The sequence below is a fragment of the Protopterus annectens genome, chromosome 4.part1, assembly GCF_019279795.1.
Source record: "Protopterus annectens isolate FY-2018-M chromosome 4.part1, PAN1.0, whole genome shotgun sequence".
Classification (NCBI taxonomy): Eukaryota; Metazoa; Chordata; order Ceratodontiformes; family Protopteridae; genus Protopterus; species Protopterus annectens.
Genome location: NC_056734.1, coordinates 685,172,024 through 685,199,622, shown reverse-complemented (window position 1 = coordinate 685,199,622; position 27,599 = coordinate 685,172,024). Strand labels below are relative to the sequence as shown.

Here is a 27,599-nt window from a genome sequence, read left to right as displayed (position 1 = left end):
TTATAAACTCAAACGCCCTGATTCAACTGGTTAACACTCCTGCCAGAGATGACAACATATTGGACCTGGTCATCACCAACATGGGATGACCAGTTTTCCACACCGGAGGTCAACCCCTCGCTGGTTAGATCTGACCATAAACAGATCACTTTGGATATCCACATTTCACCCCCACCCATGGACAAGGAAACCACAGTGAAAAACTTTTCAAATGCAAATTTCACATTACTTAAGACTGAGGTGGAAAGTTTCAAACCCCCATGCTGAAGGATAATGTGGTCCAAGCTGCAAAATCCCTTACTAATGCATTCTACGGACACCTACAAGAAGGCATGGATCGTGCCATCCCAAGCAAAACCAAGACTCACGACTCCAAGAAAACGAAACCAGTCTGGTGGACTCCTGCCATAAACAAGCTATACAATAGGAGGAGGAAACTAGTACAGAAAAGAGTAAATCCCAAGAAGGGAAGACATCCCTGATCAGTATCAGCAAGAAACTACGATCCCTCATAAAATCATCCAAGGCGAGATTTAAAAGAAAAATTGCCAAGGACTCCAAAGATAACCACAAGGCATTCTTTAGCTATGTCAAGAATCTAAGAGGCAATGTTCAGATCTGCATGGGGTTAGTACAGAATGGCACAAAATACACTGAAACAACCGATATCACCAACATCCTGGCAAACAGGTTCAGCGCAAACGTCACCCCCCTCTCACCCCCAAAAGGGCTCATAACCATATCAGAAGAATGTAGAGTCCCTGAAATCACAGAAACTCAGGTTAAAACAGCCCTTTCCAAAGCCAAAAACACAGCATCAGTGGGACCAGACGGTGTCAAAGGCTGCATCCTACACGAGCTCAAAGATGAACTAACCCCTCACCTAAACACACTGTTCAAACTTGGCCTCCCACAGGCTACGTACCCATAGAGTGGTGCACAGCAACGGTTATTCCACTCCACAAAGGTGGAGCCACAACAGACCCATGGAACTATCACCCTATAAGCCTGACTAGCTTGGTTTGCAAGGCTATGGAGCGCATCATCATGGAACTCATTATCAGAGACATTGGGAACCTCCAAACAATGGACCCTACTCAGTTCGGCTTTGTTAAGGGCAGATCATGCCTCCTAAACCTGGTGGACTTCTTTGAGACAGTTACCAAGGCTATAGACGAGGGAAAGATGGTACACACAGCCTACCCAGACCTCGCTAAGGCCTTCAACACCATTCCCCATTCTGGTATTATAGACAAGCTCACCAGCCTGAACAAAAACCTCTATGTAACAAGATAGGTTGTCAACTGGCTCACGGACAGAACCCACATGGTGAGAGTTGCGGGAGCTACATCCGACTCTAAACCGGTTACAAGTAGCGTTCCACATGGCTCAGTCCTAGGACCCCTCCTGTTCGGCATACACTTCTCAGAGGTACAGGCAAGCACAGGAAGACTATGGCTGACCAAGTTCGCAGACCACTGCAAACTAGGGGCTATAATTGACTCTCCAGCTGATACAGACATCCTGCAAAAGGGTCTCACTGAGACGGATACCTGGTGTCAAAATCATGGCCTCAAGCTAAATGCCAAAAAGTATATAGTCATCCCCTTTGGAAAAAACAAAGTATCCACAAACTATCACATAGGTGGTAGTCCCTTAAATACAGAAGACGTAATAAGGAATCTGGGGACCCAAGTAGATAGTAATCTCACCTTTGATAACCACATTGCCAAAGTGGATAGAAAATCCTTCTACGTGGCCCACCTAATCAAAAAAAGGGATCGCATCCAGATCAAAAGAGGTCATTGTGCCCCTCTACTCATCACTCATCAAACCCATCATAGAGTACAACGCCCCATTTGGGATGTACCTTACAAGACACCTGCAACAACTGGAAAGACCACAGAAGTACCTCACCAAGAGGATCACTGGCCTCAAACAGATGCCCTATGCAGCTCAACTGAAGAAACTCCAGCTGTACTCGGTTGCATACCGCCTACTCAGAGGTGATCTCTGCCTGACATACAAGGCCATGTCCAACCCAGAATTGACAGACATGCTCCACCTAAAGAAAACCTTATCCCCTCGAGCCACACACTCTAGGGATCTAAACCTCACCACAACAATAAATAAGGACATGCTGGAGGGATAGATTCTTGTCCCAGAGATTTTCCATGCTTTGGAACAAGATTCCAATCTACATTAGGCAGAGCTCCTCACTAACACTCTTCAAGAGAAACCTTGACGAGTGGATGGGAAACAAAGTTTACCCTGGGGATCACTTCAGTGGCTCTGCTGGACAGAGACACAGGGAACTAATCTAAGGGGGCAGCGAAAGCCAACACATTCTGGCTAGGCTTATAAACGCCTTTGGGCAGATAGCCTAGTGCCTACCTATGAACAGACCTAAAAGATACAAGAGAGAAAAATAAAAATAAATTACCAAGTATGATACTGTAGAATTTCACTAAAATAGTGTTGAAAAAACAAGGCATGATGCATAGAGAATTTTTCTAAGAGATAAATATATATGGCAAAAAAAATCCTACTTTTACTCACAAAAGCAACTACTGCTCAACAGCTAACAGTGATCATGTCCATATAAGAAGGTGGCAAACAAGATCTGAGGTATGGTAGGGGACTAGTATATTATGGGTAAGGGAGAAGCTCCAAAGTTTCAGTGTTCTACGAGCTGGAAAAAGCAGCAGAGTCAGATCAGAAAGTTGGATCTGAAACCATTTGTTGAGGAATGAATGAAAATGAGAACATCAGATCTATTGTCACCATACGTCAATGGCCTGGAAGGAGTGCACTGACTGTAAAGACATTAATCTTGAATTTTGGAACTTTCACATTAAGGCTGAGAAAAGTCAGGTCTAATTCTAACACAGGTCTCCAAGTGTGTTCCTTCTATAGTACTAAAATTATCCCTGGAATAAAAACCTTTGCCCATGTGATTTGCAGGTACTGGGTCTATGACCCTTGCTTCTGGCATATGCTGTTGCTCTGATAAAGCAGGGCGTCTGGTTAGATGGCTGTATGGGGGGGGTTGCCCTGAAAGGAGTCGTCCACCCACTGCCAAATGAATCTTTCCTGAATCATCTTCAACATCCATCTGTCTGAAACATTCTGACCCTAAGCTAAGGGGTTGACAGTCAGTAGGCTTGAGAGATATAGGGAAACTGAAGCAGGAGGTGTAGGTAAAGTGATCAGATTCCCAGCATAGTCATTAATTAGCTGGAGCTTGATTCTTTTGGGACAGTTGTTTCTTTTATTTGTTTTGGGGGAATCATTCTCCTGTCATTTTCTTTTGGGGACCTGGTTGTTGTTAGGCTCGGATTTATGTTCGTTCTGTCCTCTAAAGGACTGAAGAGTGGCCTTGCTCAGGTAGAACCTGGATTCCTGAAAAATCATAGAAACTCCATGCATAAATTTACCTTAGTCATCCCACTGTTTAAGGATCTGTGTAGATGCAGGCCTAAATACCAGATCCACGCTAAGTTGAGAAATAAGAATTTTAGACTTCAAATCATTATAAAGATTCTGATTATGTAACCAAACAAATTTTCTCACCACCACAGAAGACACAAAAGTTCCAGACACAGTATCAACACATACACACTTCTTAGAGCACATTTAGAAACTTGAGTCAAGTCAGAAAAAAGAAGTTATGTTCTTACCATAACGTTCCATGTGGAGTGTTCATCTCGCCTTTGTTCTTACACACGGGTTCGGAGCTGACCCTCGGCTCCGAGTCGGCCGCATAGCAAAGCTCTGCATCTTAGATAAGCTCGAGACCAGGCTATATCCCACAATTCTCCCTGCCATTACTCAGATCTAGTTTGCAATCAAACCAGACTAACAATAACCCTGAGGTGCTAAGGCTACATACTGCCACAAAAATTCAGAGACACCATCTCACTGACAAATTAACTAAAGGGTAACGAAATATACCCTATGAGGTAAGAGGTAATATATATTCGGAAGAGGTAAAGACATGTGGACCAGACTCTAGTCCTACTCATTCTTCCAAACACGTGAGGGAGGGAAGGGGGGGGAATGTAAGAACAAAGGCGAGATGAACACTCCACATGGAACGTTATGGTAAGAACATACCTTCTTTATGTGAGAGTGTTCAATCTCGCCATTTGTTCTTACACACGTGTAGCGTCCCTAGCTCCGTCACCTTGAGTGACTCATGGAAGAACGGTCCTGAGCACAGTGGAACCAAAAGATGTCCTGTCTTTGGAGACTTTGTCAACCCTATAATGAGCGATGAAAGTATGTGGTTTAGACCACGTGGCTGCTGCACAAATCATGTCCAAAGGCAGGTGAGCTGCATGAGCCAAGGAAGTGGAGACGGACCTAGTAGAATGGCCTTTAGGTTTGGTGGGCAAGGCCTGATTTGACTTAGAATACACAAAGGCTATACAATCAGTAAGCCATTTAGAGAGCATACGTTTTGTAACTGCCATGCCCTTTTTATTGTCTGCAAATGCAACAAAAAGTTGATCTGCTTTTCTGTAGTCTTTAGTCCTGTCCAAATAAAATCTTAGCTGTCTGTGGACATCTAACTTGTGTAGCATATATTCCAACTTGCTGGTATGGTTTTTGAAGAAAGTAGGGAGTTCAATGGACTGATTAATATTTATGACAGAACATACCTTAGGAAGGAAGGACGGATTTGTTCGTAAAGAGACTCTATCTGGGTGGAAAATTAAGTAAGGCGGTTTAATTGATAGTGCTTGCAGCTCTGACACTCTCCGAGCTGAAGTAACCGCTACAAGAAAAAGAGTCTTCCATGACAAAAACTTCAGGAGGCAAGAAGAGGCTGGTTCGAAGGGTGGCAACATTAGTTGTGACAACAACAAATTTAAATTCCATGGGAATAAAGGGTCTCTGACGGGCAGACGAAGATGGAAGGAACCTTTCATAAAAGCCTTACAAAGCCTCTGGGACATAATAGAAGAACCGTCCTCACCAACATGGAAGTTGGATATGGCCGCCAGCTGTACTCTTAGTGTGGAAGTAGAGGCTCCTTCGTGAAAAAGGATGGATAGAAATTCTAGAACTTTATGTAAAGGAGCAACCAAGGGATCCAAATGTTGACTAGATGCCCAGTACACAAAGTGTTTCCATTTACTCTTGTAGAGTTTTGTGGTGGAAGCCTTATGAGAGGCAACCAAAATGCGTTGAACTGCCGGAGAACGTAGATCAGACCTGGCTAGGCGGGGAAGTGGAGCAGCCAAGCTGCTAGTTTGAGGGATAGAAGAGACGGGTGAGGAACTCCCAACGAATGTGTCAGTAGATCTGATACTGGGTCCAGGATCCACGGTTCCTCTGTTTGATGGGCTCGAAGAAAGGGGAACCATATCTGTCGAGGCCAGAATGGGGCTATGAGTATAATTGTCCTTTCCAGGTTCATGGCTTTCTGAAGAAATCTGGGAATCAAGGGGGTAGGTGGGAATGCATATAGGAGACCCGGGGGCCAATCGTGTATCAGTACATCCCTGGGGACATCCCCTGGAGGGGGTAGAAGGGCAAAATAGCTTCTGCATTTGGTATTCATCGGGGAGGCGAATAGATCGCAGCAAGGCTGTCCCCATTTGCGGAAAATTCTTTTTGCCACCTGTAGTTTGAGAGACCACTCGTGAGGTAACAGGATGGCTCTGCTCAACCTGTCCGCAATGATGTTGGATGACCCCGGGATGTGCGTTGCTATCAGAAAGCGACCCGTGGACTCTGCCCATTGCCAAATTCTCATGGCCTCTCTGCATAATGGGTAAGATCTGGTTCCCCCTTGTTTGTTTATGTACCAGACTACAGACATGTTGTCTGTCTGAACTGCTACTGTTCCTAGAGGTAGGAGGGTTTGAAAGTGTTGCAACGCCAAGAACACTGCCCTCATTTCCAGAACGTTTATGTGCAGGTTGTACTCTATGTTGGACCATTCCCCTTGGAATGTTCTTCCCTGAAAAAGTCCCCCCCACCCTATCAGGGAAGCGTCCATGGTTATAGTGGCCGTCGGATTCGGTAGAACAAATGGATGACCCTTAGTGAGATCCTGAGTGGACACCCACCATGAGAGGTCTTGCTTGCAAGAATCTGTTATCAGAATCTCGTGCATTAGGGGTAACTGCTGGAACGACCACTGCGTGAACAGCAGCCATTGGAGGAGCCTCATGTGCAATCTCCCCATGGAAACCACAATCAGGGACGCTGCCATGAGTCCCAAAACCTTCAACACCAATTTGGCCGGGGCTTTCCTGCATTGCAGTAGAAGAAGAACCTGTTCCTTGAGGGATGAAGCCCTTACTTAAGGGAGCTTTACCAATGTTAAGCGCGTATCTAGGTCCGCTCCGATGAATGAAATATGCTGTGAGGGCAGTAAGACAGATTTTTCGAAGTTTATGGAAATCCCTAGGTGGGAACAAAGGTTGACTGTATAGTTTCTGGCTTGTATGAGGTGACGCTCGGTGGTGGCGGTGAGGAGCCAGTCGTCCAGATAGGGAAACACCCGGAATCCTAGACATCTCAAGTGAGACGCTACCACTGCCATGCATTTGGTGAATACCCTGGGGGCTGAGGTGAGCCCAAAGGGCAGGGCTCGAAATTGAAAATGACTGGCTCCCAGCCAGAAACGCAGGTGATCTCTGGACGGTCTGGCCATCTTGATGTGGTAGTACACGTCCTTGAGATCTATCGAGCACATCCAGTCGTCTTTCTGTAAAAATGGAAGGATCGATTGAAGCGTGACCATCTGGAACTTTTCCTTCTTCACGAAGGTATTGAGATTGCTGAGATCCAAAATGGGTCTCCAGTCCCCTGTCTTTTTTGGAACTAAAAAGAACCTTGAGTAAGTTCCGGATCCTTTTTGGTCTGCCGGGACTGGCTGAATGACTCTTTTTTTGAGCAGCTTTGAAATTTCTATTGCTGCTGGGCCTCGCAGATGGGGTGGCACATCTGGAGACCTTCTTTGTTGGGGTGGAGTTGACAAAGGGTATTTTGTATCCTCTGGTTACAATGCTTTTTACCCAGGAGTCTGAGGTGAGAGTTAGCCAGGCCTGTGGGTATAAAGCCAAGCGACCCCCGACTGCCTCCAGAGCAGGAAAGTCGGGCCCCCATTCAGGAGTGCTGGAAAGGCTTACCAGGGATAGTATCCCTGTCGCCTTGGTTCTGCGGACCCCCTCTGCCGCCGGGGTGGCGTCTTCCATGTCTGCCCCCCCCTCTGCCTCTGGGGGGGGTTCACTCTGTGTGGCCTGGAAAGATCCCAGAGTTCTATGGAACCACATTTTTCCGCCTCATTGCCCTTTGGGGTACGGTCTAGATGGAACGGAAAAACGGACTCCGACAGCAGACAGAGTCTTTCCTTCCTGCTCACACCGAGTTAATGTCTCTTTCACTTTAGACCCAAAAAGAGTGGCACCATCAAAGGGGGCGTTGGTGAAAGAAGACTTGAAGGCTTCTGCAAAAGAGCACAGCCGCATCCAGGATTGTCTTCGTAGAGCAATCGCTGAAGCTGCGGCCCTACTCGACCCTTCAGCCGCATACGAGATGAGCCTCATAGACGAGTTCACTACGAAGGTAAGGGTGTTAAGTTGTGCTGTTACCTTATCTGAAACAGCAGCATCTGTGTTACCCTGGAGGGTATCTCTCAGCTCCTTGATGAGATCCCTCTGTAGTCGTGTAAAATGTGTCAAATAGTTTAGCGAACGCATGGAAAAAGTCGCTGAACTAAATACGCGCTTCCCGTATCTGTCCATAGTCCTAGAATCTTTATTAGGAGGATGAACAGAAGAGGAAGACTCCGACATCTCCTTTTTAGTGGCTGCGGCCACCACCATAGCGTCAACCGGGACTCCTTTGGTGAGATAAGTCTTGTCCTGGGGAGCGGTAATAAATTTACTTGGTTTTCGAGGGACCGGTTCCACTGTGTCCGGTGTCTCCCACGCCCTGCGAGCAATCAAATCCATTAACTCATCGAAGGGCGGAGTAACCCAGGAGGTAGAAGGTTGAGCACCAAATGCCTTCAGCAACACCGACTGTCCTCAGTGGGGGCTAGGGACTGCCAATCACCCTCTGTTTTAATATCTCCAAGATGTCCGCAAATGAGACATCCTCGAGGGGATTTTAGACCCTCTGACTCATCCAAGTCAGTGTCAGAAGTTAGAGATTCCTGTGGGGAATCTAAGTGCCTCCTCTTGCACAATCTTTTCCTCGGAACCTCATCGGAGGGAGATTCCGGTGAGGCCTCCGAGGAACAGGGGGCATCCTCTGGGGATGGCTGAGACAATGGTGCTCCACGCTTTGGATGTGTCGTGGGAACAGAAACAGAGAGCGGCTCCTTAAGGGAGGGAGAAGACGCGTCCGATGAAGTGGTTGTCTGTGTAGACAAAACCTTCCTCATAAGGTCAAAAACCCCTGAACCTCGGGTCGAGGACTCCCCCGGTTCCGAAGAACATGGAAGAGTCCGAGACACGGGGCCCATGCGTCTCGACTCCGAGGACGGAGCCAAGCCGATCTGCGCCAAGGCCCCGAGAGGGAGAGTCCGCACCGAAAGGTCGGTACGACTCTCGGTCCCGGAACCAAGGAGAGATCGTCGACTCTGCGACTCACCTATAGGTTCCAATGGAGTCGAGGTAAATGGTGTCGATCGTGCAATGGACCGTTTCGGCACCGAGGGCTCCACTATCATCGGCTCATCCTCTTCCGGCTCCAAAGACTGGTTGGGTCTCGAAGGAGGACCTGTTGGAGATAAGGGAAGGCCTTCTAGTTTCGACACCAATTGGGAGGAAACTGCAATCAATTTGGAAAGGGCCGTGTTCTCCATAAGTTTCTGCACGACACGATCCACATCAGTATCGGATAATGGTCTGGAAGATCGGGTCAAAGGGGCCGAAGATGGCACCGACCGAAGGATAGAGGGTGGCGGTAGTTCCGACACCGGTTCCAAGACCTGGGGCTCAGTGAGAGATAAACGTTCGACGCTCGGCCCCAAAGTCTGTGGAGCCGGCGAACGAACTTTAGAAGATGTACTCGGAGCCGATGACATGGGCTCTGACATCTTCGACCCCTTCAAGGACTTAGAAGCCTGGTCAGACTTGTCCAAGGCCTCCTGGAAGGCAGGCTTAAGAAGTCCCCTGTCAATAAGTTTCCTGCGTCTATCTGTCATGACCCTCCCACTGAAGGAATGGCAAATAGAGCAATCCTCTTGCAAGTGGAGAGGGCCAAGACAGTAGACGCAGGAAGTGTGGTTGTCAGTGATGGACATTTTCTGTCCACACTGACACCTTTTAAAACAAGACTTGGCTTTTTCAGACATAACAGTAAACTGTAAAGAAGAGAGAATTTAAAGTTTAATAATTTTAAGTTTAAAGAGAATTTACAGTTAAAGCTATAGGTTAAAGTAAGGGTAGGCCCCAAAAGGGAAACCTATAAAAAACTAACTACAATATACACACACACACACTATAGTATAGAAAATAAAATATCAAAAAACTATAGGAGTATAAGAACTTTTGTGACAAAAAAAAGACTATCTTATCTGTCTAACAACAATTTCTCTGGTCCGAGCTCTCTGAGCGATGTGACCCGTTGCAGCGGCAAACTAGATCTGGGTAATGGCAGGGAGGATTGTGGGATATAGCCTGGTCTCGAGCTTCTCTAAGATGCAGAGCTTTGCTATGCGGCCGACTCGGAGCCGAGGATCGGCTCCGAACCCGTGTGTAAGAACAAACGGCGAGATTGAACACTCTCACATCAATCTTCAAATATGGCCTGCCTTCTGGAGACAAAGAAGCAGCAAATTATTCCAACCTATTAGCACATTTTAGTATAAACTTCCAAATATAGCTCTGATAATTCAAGATCCTAAAGGTGAACATAGTAGAAGCTAACAGCCTTTTACCTTGTTTGTCTAACTAATTACCATTCTTGTTAACTGCTGCTGCGAGAGTTATTGCAGCAAGGTCAGCTGACAGTTGAGAATAAAGACATTTATAATCTCAATAGTCCCAAATTCTGCTTAACAGCTTTCTTTGGAACTGCGGCCAGTGTGACAGAAGCCTTATAAAAGGTCTTCTAGAACTGGCAAGATGGGAGGAAGTACAGAATTAGGAACCTCATCCTCTTAGAGATCATATAACCTGCCCAATTCTGGGGGAGCTCCTATTTGCTCTTAAAGTAAAAACATCCATGAGTCTAGCTAAAACTTGTATAGGATTAATTTCAGATTTACTACCTGAAGTGTTAGAGAATTCAGGGTGATGGATTCCTGAGGAGAATCACCCCGGTCTCTGTCAGAATCCTCATCCACTGAAAACACTTAATGTTTTCTGGCAATACTGCACTAGAACTGTGAAAAGGCATACAGACCCCAGAAACTGACTGACTGCAAAACACTCTTAGCCAAAGATATAACATCTGACTAATATGCACAAACAACCTGATAAATTTTGCTATAATTAAGTTTTTGCTTCTTTTTTCTAGAAATGTTCCTACTGGGAGATTGGTCAAGGGACAGCCTACTATCCTGACAAGAGGACGCTTTCCCCAGACAACTCCTATATCTAAAATGCTTAGTTGTCTCATACCTGTAACAGGTACTGGAACAGCTCTGGAGGACGTTTCTAACACAAGGTCCATAATGGCCATTACAGTTACGCCAGGAGTAGTCAAAGCAATAGGTAAGTGGTCTGCCGAACAGTTATTGGCCAGGCCAGAGTTATTAACCATAGGCTGAGGCAATAATTTTATTTGTCTTCTTACATTTAGCTACAAGAAGAGTGGAAGAACCAGAACCACTAATATTATCCATGCTGCAGCCATAGAAGATAGCTGACTGGTGATACAGTAAGGCTTAATAAAACTGGTAGAAGGTAAGTAAGCACAACAGCACACTTTCCTTCCGCAAAGACAAAAAAAAAAAAGCTCCCACACCACTGAACACAAACAATACACCAAAAATCGTGTCACCAGACTTTAAACCTTCAGTCAATAATACCACATAACACTTGTTACCTCAAAAGTGAGAAAACATTCTAATTCAGCTAAAAACAGTAACAGGTGCAACGTGCACAACTTCCAACTGTAAAAGTACATCCCAAATCCTTAATAGTTTCATAAAATCAGTTTCCACACAAAACTGCAAAACAAGCCAAGTAAATAGTGCAGAAGCCTATAAGAAACAACCCTGACAAAAAACATTAAAGTCAAATATCGCAAATAATTTTTTTGTAATGTTAAGACAGATCAGAAAAAGTACTACAAATACTTACTAAAATATAGTAAATATTCAATGAAATATATTATCACAGCATAAGCCAGAAACAACTCTGTTGATAACCTACAGCAAAAGCTGCAACGTAACTTTAAAAGCTTTCTCAGCTGACCTATAACAATAAACTGGCAATTAACACCCACCCATATGGTGGGGTCTACCCTGAAACTCTCAACATCTGAAATAGGGCTGAAAGACTCCTTCAGTAATATAATTCCAAACAAAGTGAAAGTACAGTTGTATAAGTTCCACCTACCTGTAACAGTAGATGTTCGTAGAATATACTGCCTTACTGGCAAATGAGTAGCACTGCCCTGCTACCCTCCCTCTGGAAGTCTGTCAAAGCTCAGACCTTCTCCCACTGCATGACTGTGAGTAAGAAGGACTAATCACCTTGCATTACCAGGACAGCCTGTCACACTTATAGACAGGGCCCTTCCAGTTTGCTAGAATCCAACAGGAAGGGCAGATGAGAACACAAGTTATGCAAACACCTACTTTTCCATACCAAACGTCTCACACACACAAAAATGTACATATATACATACATACATACACATACCAAAAAAACATTGCTGAACAAAAGCACAACAGCAACTTCAACAACCTACTATATACATCCAACAAAAAGGGATGGTGGAAAGGTACTGCCAGAAAGGCAGTGTGTTCTATGAACATCTACTATTACAGTTAGGTGAAACGTACACATCTGTACCATGTTCAACAAACACACTGCCTTACTGGCATATGAGTAAATTCCCAAAGCTTACCAAACTGGGAGGAGGAAGAATAAGGTCTAGGAGACCATACAGAAAAGTCCTGGCAAAGCCTGTTCTAGATCTAGAAAAATAATCCAGTCTGTAGTGCATTGTGTGGGTATGGATGGAAGACCAATTTGCTGCCTCAAGAATACTTCTAGAGTGCACTCCTTTCCAATATGTCACTGAAGAGGAAGAGGCCTTGGTGGAATGTGCCTTTAATTTGCCTGGATTCGCCTTGCCATGATGGGTGTAATAAAAAATAATACCAGAGGACAACCAATGGGGAGTGGTTTGCTCAGAAACAAGTTGACCTTTCTTTGCTCCTGTATAGGAAATAAGATTTTTGGCCTTCCTAAAGGGCTCTGTTTTATCAAGGCAGTACCTGAGCTGCCTATCCACATCCATGAAGTAGCTTCTCTCTCTTATTCTTAGATACTGGAAATAGCAAAGGGAGATTTATAGACTGACTGAAATTGAAGTGTGAGTCCACTTTTGGCATGAAAGGATTTGTGCAACACAACCCTATTCCAGTAGAAAATCAGGTAAGGTTGTTCTATCAGAGCCCGCAGCTCAGAAGCTCACCTTGCAGATGTTAGAGCAATAAGCAAAACAGTTTTTCACATTAAGAAATTGAGAGTAGCATGAACTACTGATTTAGAATGTGCAAGGGTCAATTTTTCAAAAACATAATCAAGGTCCCACAAAGGAGGAATTTGCTTGTGAGGTGGTCTCATTAAGCAATAACAGATGATGTTGGTGTGTTATATTAAGACTTACCCCATGGCTGGTGTGGTTTAAACATGAGGGCGAAGCCCGAGTGATTAAATAAAGCCAACAGTGGGTAAATCTCAATATACCACACCACGGAATCGGTTATTGCTATTATACAATGACATTATTTAAGAGAAAAATACTTTTCTTAAATAATGTTTTTGTATAATGGCACAGTACTATCCTTCCTTGGCTGGTAATATCCTGATGCCTTTTTTTGATGTACTGGGCATGCGTATTGGACTTGCGTTCCCATGCATACCCAGTACATCAGTGCTTTGGAAAGGAAGCAACGGAGAAAAGGTCTCCATTGCTCCGTTTTTGTTTTTTGTTTTTTTTATTAAAAGAAAAAAAAGGGTTCAGACGGTGTTCCTACATGTTGGAGACTTGGTGTTTGGGTCAACGTTTGTTTTTTAAGCTTAGGGGTAAGAGAGACAGAATGGAAGAAATACAAAGAAAATTAGTTACGTGCCTTTAGTTTTAAATAATGTACCTGATTTTCCTAGTATATTCTCAATGCTGTCTGTCTCGTATGTCTGAAGTCCAGAATACAGATTTTTTTTTTATTTTTGTTTAAAAAAAAATAAAACTTATGGACTATACAAATGGAAAAAAGTCCAGGTGAACGGACCTTTTTTCAATGGTATATTCTGAGATTTACATCGGACACTCTGGTTGAGCTGGCCAATCAGCATGCTCGGTTTAGAATATACTAGCCAGTCATTGCATAATATGCAATAATCTTTTCATAAACTATTTTATCAAAAGAGAAGAAAGACTGGATCCACTGGCAGATGAGAAGAGATGGCTGCTAAATACACCTTAATGGATGTATACACTAAGCCACGCTGACCAGAGGCAAAGTAACCTACACGGACAATCTGTTTCCAGTTAATCACTATTTAGAAAACCTCATCCATTTGTAAATATAAGATTTTCTAGTAGCAGGTTTTCTGGTCTCCTTTAACACCTGCTGCACATCCTCATGAAACAAGTGTGTAAATGGAGTCAAGACTGAATTGCCTAGGCTGTTAACTGAAGTTTCTCCAAACTGGGGTTCACTAGTCACCCTTGAGGCTGTCTGAGCACATCCACCGTGTAAGGAAGTTTGCGGTTATTGCCATTGGCCAATACCATTAACAGGAAGAACCAAGATTGCCTGGGCCAATAGGGGGCCACCACACAACGATCTTTGGCATTTTCCTTTGAACTTTCAGAAGTACCTTGTGTATCAGTGGAAAGGGTGGAAACACATACAGAACATTCCCGTTGAGGAAACAAGAATGAATCTGTCCTCCAAGTATGGCTGCAAACATGTCTGGAACAAAATTTCCCTAGCTGTATTGAAGGGATGTAAACAGATCTATTTGAGGTATTCCCACATCTGGAGTAGATCCTGGAACAAAACTACCTTCAGCTTTCACTCGTGCGGATCTGCCCAGGATATACTTAATTTGTCTGCCGCATTGTTCTGCACTGACAGGATGTATGATGCATACTGGCAAAGGCTCTTGCCACCCCTATAGTGCCTTTTTTAGGCAAGGTTCAAATGACAAATTCACCACTGTAACAGGTACAAGCAAGCAAAATCTGAGGGTAATGCTACTCAATGCTAGAAGTCTAAATCTCAAAATGCACTCACTCGAGGCACTCCTTAAAATGGAGAACACTGACATCTGTGCAGTAACAGAGACCTGGTTCAAAGCTCCAGAGAGCACCCCTGCATTACCAGGCTATAATTCATACTACACCTTTCGGCCACCAAACCCAGACTGAAACACTAAAGGTGGAGGCGTGTCCATATTTATTAAGGATATCCACACCTCCAAGCTAGTTGTTCAGCATAATGCATCCGAGATTATCCAAGTTCAACTAACTCTGGGCAAAACTGCAATCCAGATTGTAGCTTGCTACAGGCCCCCCACCATGCCCCAGGATTCCCACTCCTCTTTTCCTGATACACTGGAAAATATTAAGGTACAACCCAACACTAATAATGGGTGATTTCAACTACCCTACCATTAACTGGGAAAACTACTCATGTACCAATTCTTTTGCTCAACGTTTTCTGGAAATCATCAATTTCAACGCTTTGGATCAACTTATCCACACCCCCACCAGGGGCAGCGATATCCTAGACCTGGTCATCACCAACATGGCTGGCCAGTGTGCAACACCAGAGGTCAGCTCCTCGTTGGTCAGATCCGACCACAAGCTAATAACCCTAGACATCCACATCCCGCTCCCCCCCACCCCCATTAGGGAAACAACTGTAAAAAATTTCTCCAAAGCCAACTTCACGCTTCTTAAGACAGAAGTGGCAAACTTCACGACACCCATGCAGATGGACAATAGAGGTACGACTGCTGAATCCTACACAAATGCACTTTATAAGCACTTACACGAGTGCATGGATCATGCTATCCCTAACAGAACCAAGATGCTATCCTCCAAAAAAGGAAGCTAATCTGGTGGTCTTCTGCCATAAACAAACTCTACAACAGAAGAAAGAAACTGTTGCAAAAAAAAAAGAGTAGAATCCCACGATTGGAGGAACTCCCTGGTCAGCCTCAGTAAGAAGCTGAGATCCCTCATAAAATCCTACAAAGCTAGTTATGAAAACAAAATTGCCACTGATTCTAAAGACAACCACAAAGCATTCTATAGCTATGTCAAGAATCTCAATGGCAACACTCAGATCTGCTCTGAGTTACAGCACAATGACCCTAAATATACAGAACCAACTGATATTGCCAACATCCTGGCAGATAGGTTCAGTGTTAACTTTACCCCCCTCTCACCCCCTAAAGGGCCCATTTTTATACCAGAAGAATGCAAAGTTCCTGTAATCACGGCTGCACAGGTAAAAATCTCACACTCCAAAGCCAAGAACACAGCATCCATGGGACCTGACAACATCCCAGGCTGCCTTCTACATGAACTACAGAATGAACAGGCACCCCACCTAAGTACAATGTTCAATCATAGCCTCACCTCAGGCTTTGTGCCCATTGAATGGCACATCACGACAGTTATCCCACTCCACAAAGGGGGGGGGGGGCCACAACTGATCCTGGGAACTACCGCCCCATTAGCCTGACGAGCCTAGTCTGCAAGACCATGGAATGTATCATCATGGAACTCATAAACAAAGACATTGGAGATCACCAAACTCTGGACCCCACACCGTTTGGGTTTGTAAAAGGCAGATCATGTCTCCTAAACCTGATAGACTTCTTTGAAGTAGTCACCAAAGCCATAGATGAGGGCAAGGTGGTTCACACAGCCTATCTAGATCTTGCCAAGGCATTCAACACCATCCCCCACTCTGGAATTATAAATAAACTCACTAAACTAGGTATACATCCCTATGTCACAAGATGGGTTGCCAACTGGCTTACTGACAGAACCCACACTGTGAAAGTAGCAGACTCCAAACCAGAGTTCAGACTAGTGATAAGTGGAGTACCACAGGGTTCAGTCCTGAGTCTTCTCCTGTTTGGTATCTACTTCTCTGAAGTACAGGCTAATACAGAAGGTCTCTGGCTAACTAAATTCACAGATGACTGCAAACTAGGAACCATAATCGAGACTTCTAACAATGTGGACATCCTACAAAAGGGCCTCACTGAGACAGATGCCTGGTGTCAAAGACATGGTCTCAAGCTCAATGCCAAAAAGTGCATTGTCATCCCCCTTGGTAAAAACTCTGTATCCACGAACTACCACATAGGCGGTAGTCTACTTAACATCGAAAGTGTGATAAGAGACCTTGGGACACAGGTGGACAGTAGTCTCTCCTTTGATAATCACATTGCCACAGTGGTCAGGAAATCCTACATGGTACACCTCATCACAAAAGGTTTCTCATCCAGGAAAAAAAGAGGTCATTGTTCCCCTCTACTCATCACTCATTAGACCCATTATAGAGTACAATGCCCCTTTTGGTATGTACCTCACAAGACATCTACAAATACTGGAAAGGCAGCAAAAATACCTCACAAAGAGGATTACTGGCCTCAAACAGATGCCTTACGCAGACCATCTCAAAAAACTCCAGCTTTACTTCGTCGCATATCGCCTACTCAGAGGCGATCTCTGCCTAACATACAAAGCTATGTCAAACCCAGAGCTGCTGTGCAAGCTCCACTTAAAGAAATCCCAGTCCCTCCGAGCTACATGCTCTAGGGACCTAAACCTTGTCACCACAATAAACAGAACATGCTGGAGGGATAGATTCATGTACCAGAGACTTCCCATACTCTGGAACAGATAACCTATCTATGTCAAACAGAGCTCCTCATTAGCACTCGTCAAGAAAAAATCTTGATGATTGGATGGGTAATAGGAAATTCACCCCAGGGATCACTTCTGTGGTTCTGCTTGACAGGGGCACAGGAAAATAATTTTCTTGGGTGGCGAAAGCCAGGGTACCTTTTTGGCTAGGCTTTTACAGGCCCTAGGGCCAATAGCCTAGTACCTACCTATGAACCTATGAAGAACTAGAGAATACTGAGATGCCCGCCCCTAAGCTATCACTGCCAACCAACACAGAGGGTAAGACCTCTTACCCTCATTTGCTGAGGTAACACATCACTGTGGTATTGTACGTAACTACCAGAAGAAGACCCAGAGTCCAAAGGTGGTAAAAGACTTTCAGGGCATGAATCACTACCAATATTTCCTTGATACTGATGTGTTTCCATGCCTCCTTGGCTGCACAAGTAGCTTGTACTTGCATCCCCATTGACACAGCTCCCCAGGTGATGTTAGACGAATTTGCGCTGGCACCGAAGGGGAGAAAGGAAGCCCTGGACTGATACTCAACTGTTCTCTCTGCCACCGTAATTCTTATCTAATGAAGGGCACCATAGGCAACTGGGATTCCAGGGAATGAAGGTGGTGGGTCCAACAATTTCAGGTACAGTACTGAATTATTTGTATGTGAAGACAGGCCAGTAGTGTTATAAGATTCATGGATGCAATCAGTCCAAGAATTTTTAGGAATCTTCTCATCAAGGTGACATTCCTCTTAGAGAATTCCAGAAACACCATCTGGCATGACAGGACCTTGTTTTCGGGCAGAAATGCCATTCTCTTGTTGGATTCAATTAAGCACCCCACAAAGATGAGTCTTTGGGAGAGTGTCAGACACTACGTTTGAAGATTCAGCTTGAACCCTAGATGGCAGATTAAGGTTGAGACCTTCTCAAGTGATTCCAAACATCTAGATGCATACTCTGCACAGATCAGCAAATCGTCCAAGTGCGGAAAGATGTGAATGCCCAGAGTCCAAAAATGGGCCACTATCTGAGCAAGGTATTTGTTAAATACTTGCTAAAGGGCAATACAGAAAACTGAATCAGCCACAACAAATCTCAGATATCTCCTGAAGCAATGATGATAGGCATCCAAGTTCGGAGTCACCATGAAGCAGCTGTCTAGAAACAGAGGAAGCACTGTTTGCAAGGTGAGCATGTTGAACTTTGGGACTTTGACAAACATATTCAGAAAAAAAAGATCTGACACCAGTCTTCATGGCTGCTCTTTTTTGGGAACCAGAAAAATTCTGGAGTAGAAATCTGTCATTCTTTCCAAAGGAGGGGCTGGTTCTATTACCCCAGAGTCCAGCATTAGCTAGAGAATAAGAGGGAATAACTAAATCTGGTCAGGCAGATGTTCTTCCCACTGCCATCTGTAACCCCTGCCAACAATAATTAGCACCCATTTGTCAGAGACCACTGATGGCCAGGCCACCTTGTTAAGGGCTAACTTGATACAGAAGGTACCCAAGTGACTTGATAAAGATGGTGCTGCACCTTGGCATAGTCATAAGTTGGGAATGGAGGTATGCTTTTTAAGAAATAAACTCTTGCTGTTTGGGTAGGAGAAGTTGTCATCCTACCATTTATTTTTATTACCTTGGTTCTTGATCAGCTGGGACTTCTATTTGTCAAACCACCAAAAGTAATCTTGCTTAAAGGAGGAGAACTTCGGAACATGAAACATTTTTGATAGTCCTTGGGTTAATTTACATTTGTCTTCTCAGTGTTAAAGATCTGATTAGCTGCTGTACCTAACCAACAATCAGACTCAAGAGGAGCATTGAACCATACCTCCTGATCTTCACTGACAATGTTGCATTTCTAGAAATTGTATCAGCCCCTCCAATTCACTTTTTAAAGCATGTTTTGACACCTGAGAAACACTGGAAATGATATCTTTAACATAAATCTTTTGCTCTGCAAGCAACGATGCAGCAAATTCACCTAAACTGTACATACATCCCAACACAAACTTCCACATAAAACACTGGTAGTTAAATACTTTAAAAGCCACTGTGCTGGACTGCTCCAGCTTTTTTCCTCAAGATTCTAACCACTTGCCTAGTTTACCTTGAGGAACTGGGTTAGAAGAAGACATGATCTTCTTAGCAAAAGCTGCTTGTACAAAGAAGTGGGGTCAGCAGACAAAGGGGCTTGGAGGCCATGCAAGACCGAGCATAACAAATTTTTTAAACACCTTCTTAGGCAAAGCCTCGATAACTAGTAGAGAACTATAAGCCTTCCTGAAGACATCTTCTAATGCTGGGATCAATGGAGGAAAAGTCTCAATGTCCAGGGCCTCATCCTCAAAGAGACCATAAACACGGTTAATCTCAGCGGCATCGATAATTGCTCCCAGCTGAATACATCTTTAAATCTAGCCAATATTTGAGAAAAAGAAAACATCTGTTTGGGTATGTGCACCTGTTCATCACCAGAGGAAACCAGCTGATCTGACTTAGACAGGTCAGAGTTCTCAAACACAGGATCCACTTCAAAAAGAGGATCCTTAACAGACTGACTGGAGGTGGAAGCACCTGTGTTACTGTTAATCCAGATATGCACCTTGTAATCAACTGTCTGAACAATGGATTTCATCACAGCCACCACCTCAGGTGGGAAATCAGTCAGAGACTGCTGTCCCACCACCTGGTGGGTCTCCTGTCTCTACAGCATACACTACACTAGTGGGAGAATCCCTGAGAGAAAGTATCAATACTGGCAACAGATATGGTACCCCTGACGTCTCCTGCACCTAAAGGTTTTGGTTCTCCCATACCTGAAGCAGGCAATGATACAGCCATGGAGGATGAGTCTGACCTTCACGTCATACACAACTGTGAAACTACAACCACACCAGAGTATTGCCAGCCTAAAGCTAAGGCTACTGCAGAGTCACAAGCCATAGGTCAAGACATTTTTTTATTTATTCTTTCACTTTTTAGGAGCAAAAATTAGCCAGATCAATATGAAGTACTGGCTGCATGGTCAGCCCAGTACCAAATGGACAACTCCCACAAATTCTCTCTAAATAGCAAACTGAAGTTTATTTCTATAGAGAAACCATACTGAATACTGTACCATGGAATAAAAAGTCATCAATTTCTTGTAATCCAGCACAAAGCACAATAAACACATCACATAGTCCCCAAAATAAATAAATAAATAAATTCATTAATTAAATACATAAACATGAATAAAGGTAGGTTATATTTTATCTACATGTCTGTGGTCTGGTTCAGATTCAGTGCCTGGAAAATGACTGTAATGTTCAGTACTTTCAAATGAATAAAAACAACCAAAAATGACTTACCCAAGTCAGAAAGCAAGAAGTACAGTACAAGTCTCTAAATTATTGTCCTTAAAATGTTTGATGTACCCAGGGCTAATGTAAGTCAGATCTTTGAAAACAATCACCTGTGATTTCATATTATGAAATAAAAATAAAGCAAAAGTAAATTAGAATTCCTATATCACATACATACCTTATACTTGCAGTCTTCTGCACCCGACAGTATAAGGTCACTAACTAGGCTCCAGTCAACTTTTAAAATGATGCCATCATGAGCTTTCCACTGTAAAAATGATACATTTTAATAAAATACACCAGTAAAAATTCAGTGAAATTAATCCTTTACTGAACCATTTTTCTGTTGTTTTAAACCGCATATAAATTACATCCCTTCTACTATACAACTTTTTATGTGCATCTCACCAAAAATAATTATTCAAAAAATGAAAATACCTAACTTAGTGAACTTTATGCAAGATCAGTATTATAACATTCTGGGAGGGCACTAAAACTACCAAATCTGATTAAAAAAGTACAGTTGTGTAAGTAAACTTACCATAACAGTAGATTATTTTAATGATCAATGCTGCAGCCTTAGTTATACGAGTTAAGTCCTGCAAAGGATTCAACAGACAGTCAGCTTTCGGAGCACCTTCCACACTGCCAAACTGTTAATCAGCTTAAACTGAGCAGACTAAACCTTAGGTTTAAGCACAAATGCTTTCCATGACAACAGCAAGAGGGACAATAAAGCCCAGAGAAGACAATGTAGGTATATAACTATAAAACTCCACACCCTGGCATAAAAAACATACAATAAATAAGGGTAATGGAGGGAGGCAGGGCAGAAGGGACCAGCTACTGCAGCAGTGATCAACCGAATATCTACTCTTAGGGTAAGTTTACCTATACAGTTACACTATGTCTTGCATTTGATCACTGCTGTAGTAGCCTTAGCTATACAGGTATATTACCATAGCTTAAACTGACAGGAAGGAGGAACGATGAGAGTCCAGGAGCTCCTGGAGAATGGTCCTATCAAAGCCTGTCCTAGACATGGAGAAAGTGTCTAGTGTATAGTGTTTTGTAAATGTGTGCACACAGGGAGATCACCTTGCAGCTTTCAAATCACTTTCCGCACAGAGTCCTTTCCCAAAAAAAACACAGATGAAGCCAAGGCACTGATAGAATGAGCCATGTCCCTGCATGGAAACAGCTTTGTTGTGGTGGGTTTGACAAAAAGTAATAGCATGAGACAACCATTTAGAAACAGTCTTTTCTGACATAGGGTTTCACTTTTCACAAGAAATTAATAAATTATCAGAACTTCCAGAAGATTTTTGTTCTGCCAAGATAGTGCCAGAGTTGTCTGTGGACATCCAAGTATGAATTATCCTCTCTCTCTAATTTTTAAATTCTGCAAAGAAGACAGGGACATATCTTGACTTAAGTTAAACTTGTGTACCACTTCAGGGATAAATGAAAGATTATTTCTTAAAGAAACCTTATCTTCGTAGAAAATAAGATATGGATGACGCACCATAAGAACTTGCATCCCAGATGCACTTCTTCCAGCAGTAAGAGCAATTAATAAGCTCCATCTTGAACACCTCAAGTAAGCCTAATGATCTGGTTCAAATGGAAAGAGGTAGTGTTTCTAATAAAAAATTACAATCCTAAAAACATTTTCACATGAGGTTGCAATGATAGAGGGGGATTCTTGGGCAGAAATACTGAAATGGCCGACAAGTGAACTTTGACAGAGGAGTAAGACAAGCCACAGCAAAGTAACTCACACAAATACTGAAAAAACAAAGAAACACTTGCCCTGAATGGTTGCTGGTTCTTTTGTTGGCACCAACTACAAAACCTTTTCTAATTGCTAATATATGACTTTATAGTAGTAGGCTTTCTTGCCTCAATTAAGACCTGCTGCAGGTCCTCAAAGAAAAGGTGCCTAAAAAGTATTACATTTCTATCATCCAAGGCAGTCAGCTGTTGTTGTTTGAGGATGGGATGTATCAAACACCCCTGGTCTTGTGTGAGGAAGCTTGTGGTAAATGTCCCTGGATATTTCCAAAAGAAGTGAGAATTACTGTTGTGTGGGCTAGAAAAGAGTCACCAAAACTATCTCTGGAGAGTTCTTCTGTATCTCCAGAATGACCCTAGATATTAATGGAAAGGGTGGCAAAGCATGCAAGAACAGTCCATGGAAAAAATAAAGCATCTGACTTTCAGGCTTTCCTGCATGGATTCCTGGTACAGAATTTTGCCAACTGTTTATTGAGAGAAGAGGCAAACAGATCTATTTGAGGTGTTCCCTACATCTAGATCACTTGTTGGAAGACCCCATGATTCAATTTCCATTCTTGAGGGTCTGTTCTGACTATGCTTATCTTGTCTGTCATACAATTTTGCTCTGGTGGTATGCAAGATGCCTGCAGTGTGTAACTGTGGTGAAAAGCTGCATCTCGGACTAGCATGGCTAGTATGTACAAGAGGAAATTATGAGCATGCAAGATATGAGGAGTGCAAGGGGAGGATTCTGAGGTTAGTTGCCCAATGTCAGCAAATACGTATGTGTCTATGACTTGCATGAATACATTTTCCCTTTTTATCAAAAAGTATGGCAGTTAAGATACAATCAATGCTAAGTAACCATCTGGGTTAAACAAACAGTTTGCAAACAAACTACGACTGTTTCCAAATCTGATATTCCAACTGCCTTCTTAGAAGCAGCAGCAAGAAAAAATATTACAGAACAGTTTTGGCAAATATGGCCAAAGTTCTCCAAAGAGGCTAAAATACATACTGATAGTCCTGTTCTGATATGTGTCACACATCTGAGCTGCATTACTTCTGAAATACAGAATGAGTTTTAGAGAAGATAACCACAAAGGAAATCTCAGGCTGCCTGTGTTAAATCTTAAGTGGACTTTACAACTTCACATACCTGTAATGCTTTGGCACTTGGCTGAAGTGGTTTAATAATTAGTTGTTTTCCTGATGTGTAAAGGATTTTATCAGAGTCTGGACTCCAAGCTACAGAGTAAACAGGTGTTCCTGAAACAATCCAAAAACATTGCACTTGTAATTCATACCTTCAGATACCTGCTGTGAACAATATTTTACAAAATAAAATATGCAACTCTACCATAAATGCAGACTACTGTGTTACTACAAATGTAACACTACTCACCACAACTCATTAATTATCACAGCACATTTTCATTTATTCATTCACTTAGTTTACCAGAGTGGAAGGTACACTGGCCAGAGCTTCAACTCAGTCCTTGATTGCACACTTGGCAAAGTGCACCTCTAACTGTCATTAACTTGCCATATTTGATGCTTAAAGGAAATGCCCAAGCATGTTGTCTCCAATGTTTCAGCTGTAAAAATGAAGCTTTGATAAAATTCCTGTTTTCTGTCCACATGCAATATGAATCATGTAATGAAAGGGAAGCCCAGTTGTGCATGAACACCTTAGTTCACTCAGAAACAGCTTCTAAACACTGAATAATAAAAACAACCAGATAACAGGGAAGGAGGGAGAGAGAGAGAGAGAGAGAGAGACAGAGTTGGTGCCTGCTGCCAACAGCCAACCTCAATGACATAAAAAGTATGAATGCACCATATCAAATGATCTATGTGGACTCCTAGAAGGAAGCCCAACCTCTGCACTATCCAGTTCAACCCCATGCACTGAGCAGAATACCTGAAAGGCATAAACAAATAAGAACATAATCGTGTAAAAAGCTGAATGAACAAGTTCTCCAAAGAAAGTAGGACAACAAGTTCTCCAAAGAAAGTAGGACAACAAACTCTAGAAATAAAAATTTCATTGGCTGCCGAAAAAAAAAATGGAAATCAAAGTCTTCAGCTGTATTTGTGGTACTAAATATTATAAAAGAAATAAAAGAACTGGAAGAGGGATATTTAGAAAAGGGAAGAAGCAAATTACATAGAAACAAATGGAAAATGTACATGCATGTTTGGTGAGGTTTAAGGGAAGGCATTCAGCATTTTTTTGTAATGTTGGACTGATGACAGCTGCAAAGAAAATACATGGGATGTATAATGAATTTAAATGGAAAAATGTTAAAATGGTTTGTTTTCTTTTCTATTAATGTATGTTTGCCTGTGTCTTAAGTGACAATTTAATAAAGATGTTTAAAAAAAGAAGTTTAGAATACTGACTTCTGAAGTACTGAGGCACCAAAGCCCTGTTTCATATATTTTCATACCTTCACAGTCCAAGCAGTAATGCCTGACAAAGGTCAGGACCTGTAAACAAGTAACTGCAGCAAAAATGTAAAAAATGGCAAAATTCTTGAAACAGGCACAGGAAGTAGCCACATGCCTGATGGAATGACCCCAACAGCATTTTTCAGTGGTTTATAAGCTGCCTTGCAGTTAACAATAGACTGGGAAATGGTCTTCCAAGTACAAACCCTACTTTTACTAAAGAAAAGAAGAAAAATACTTTTCCCTAAACTCGTGTAATCTTTTCAGACATAATCATAGCTGTCCGTGCATGCCAAGAGCATGAAGCATTCTTTATTCTCAGTTTCTGTCTATAGAAGAAAAACAGGAGGGGAACAGACTTGTTTAAGGACAATTCTGGTACCGCTTTAAAAGGAAGTATAAGTTGCCTTAAGGGATATCTAATTCTTGGAAATATTAAACAGTATGGCCAGTAAGAAAAGCAGATTCTTAGAGAAATATCCGAGCCAATGAATCATATAACTCAAAAAGGGTACGGCCAAGGCTGTTAGCCATAAATCTAAAGTCTCAAGGTTTAGAATATTGATGTAAACCTTCCTCCCTTTAATGAAGTGCTTGTACAACCAGTGGTGGATTCAGTGATCTGTTTTCCACAATGTTAAGATATATCAAATGGCAGAAATATCCATCATGACCAAAGTCAAAAAAGGTGATTACTCTAGGTTAAGATCACTTAAAATTTAATTGACTGAAGCAATATCAACGTATCTCCAACCAGGTGGACATCCTCTTCTACTTGGTGAAATTAGTCTACTGAACTCCAAAAAATCACTAACTTCCTTCTCTTGTACTGAGACTTGGTTAAGCACTTCAAAGCTGCTTCTGAGTCCTAACAGAAGAAAGTTAATGCTATTTACACCAAAGCAATATCAAATCCAAATTCAGTCTTTTACAATCACAGCTGCTACCAAAACTAGAACTCTTTAAGTAACCCACAATAAATTACTAGACATTCAAAATAGACAAAAAAATTAAATTTGATCTGCACACATTTAAAACTATTAAAAAACATCAAACATTAGGTTCCCTCTATAAGGTTAAATGCTACCTAACTGACTCAGCATGAAAAACTCTAGCCTCAACCTATTTACTACCCATTCCTTCACTGTTTCTCCTATCCTTACTAACATAAGTACCACAATAAAGACCAAACAAGCCTCATGTTGTAATAAAGCTGCAAACTTTTCTGTCAGTGCTACACATACAACATACTACTGAGAGTCCTTAAAACACCTAAGCTGTCTAGAACTAAACTACTACTTCAAATTCTCTCAGGTACTTACTGTGTATAAACGAATGCATTACCCCAAAAAATGTCCAACATTAAAAAAATACATTACTGCCTTATGCTCCGGTCCACTGAAAAATTCCTCTTAAAGTTCTACTAAATCTAACAACTCATCAAGAAGCTTACTATACTCCTGCTGTGTAGCAAAACTGTGGAATGCTATCCCCACAAAATTAAAAATGATGATCAAACTACCCTACTTCAAAATATAGTTCAAACATCTAAATCAGTCCTTGACAGACTCATGCTCATCTTCAGACTAACAACTTCTCTCATGATCTCACAGTCTTCCCTAATTTCTTAAATCCTTCCACATCTTGTCTAAGATAACACCCCCGCCACCTGGTTTTACAACCTTTCTGACATTTATTCATCTCACTTCACACCTTGAATATTACCCTCCTCAGTCTGTCTCTTTCTGTAATATAACATAACACTAATTATTTATATTTGCCCCTCGAATCAACAACTTCACATGTAGAGAATGTGATTCTTCCTCATTGCTAATTTCTTTAGGTGTGCAAATGGGAATTGATGGCAGGATTTAACTTTCCATTTTGTCTAAACACATTATCATATATTTTCCCAAAATTTTTCTTCATTTTTCCTCATTTTCCTTTTCCACATTTCCTTCATATGTGTTACTGGTCATTGGCACACTTTTAAATTCATTATTAATATGCATGCTTTGCGAAGGAATATCAGGACGTGATACAATAAGCTTAGTTATTAAAATATTACATAAAAATAAAAGTAAAAATAACATTAAAACAATAATAAAGATTAGCATAATAAAAGTTAATGCATTTTCTCTCCATCCTGAAAACAAATGAGTCAACCAGGCCCACAGGGAACTATCTGCCTCCTTATTATGTGACAGCTCAGCAACCTTTTGGATAATTTCCAAATGACTGCGTATTATGTGCTTATTATTGGAAATGAACATGCAGCACTCCTGTACTACCCTTTAACGCAAGCATGAAATCAAATGCCATTCAGTTCTGCAGCACCACTGTGCACATAGCACTAAGTTCAATTGTGATTTGATTCATAGAATCAAAAGTAGCATTGCTCAACACTTAACAGTTTAGAAAGTTTTCGCAGTTCTGAAATAGACTTGACAGCCCCATATGCAGGTAATATGCCAGCCCTATAAATAACATAATTCCAAGGTCCATATGAGAAAGTCCCTTAAAGGCTCCTTGTTCTTAATCATGATGATAAATCCACGAAGTGTAGATTTTTTTCAACCGGATTTTTTTTAGTACGAGTCTCCTGTGCATTATGAATTTTTGCCCTGGGCAAAGCAGTAACACGTCGGACAGCTGGAAGAACTCTTCCAATATAACAACATTCTGACCAGTTTGCTGGCAGCCAAGGATACACTAGACTGCCACAGATGTAATAAAAGTCTTGAAACACAACCATACCTCGCACCTCAGTACCACTACACATTTACAGAGAAATATTACACTGACACTGTCCAACCTCCACAGTTCAATTTTTTGCATAGCAAGTATAACCCTTAATGGTCACTGAAAGTCTAAGAGAAGCAATTCTAGTAAATAATGAAGCATTATACCATGAAATATTTTTG

The 27,599-nt window shown here is 42.2% G+C and overlaps 1 protein-coding gene across 4 annotated transcripts in view; it reads right to left on the bottom strand.

Annotated features, from left to right (window-relative positions):
- The window catches only part of IFT80 (intraflagellar transport 80), a 2,191,035-nt gene that overhangs the window by 1,506,483 nt on the left and 656,953 nt on the right, over window positions 1–27,599 (bottom strand). For all 4 annotated transcript variants that reach the window (XM_044070463.1, XM_044070465.1, XM_044070466.1 and 1 more), the window contains exons 6-7: window positions 23,381–23,490; window positions 20,621–20,710 (exon numbers count right to left, since the gene is read on the bottom strand). In XM_044070463.1, the coding sequence (XP_043926398.1) occupies window positions 20,621–20,710; window positions 23,381–23,490 (200 nt within the window). The remainder of the gene's footprint in view (window positions 1–20,620; window positions 20,711–23,380; window positions 23,491–27,599) is intronic.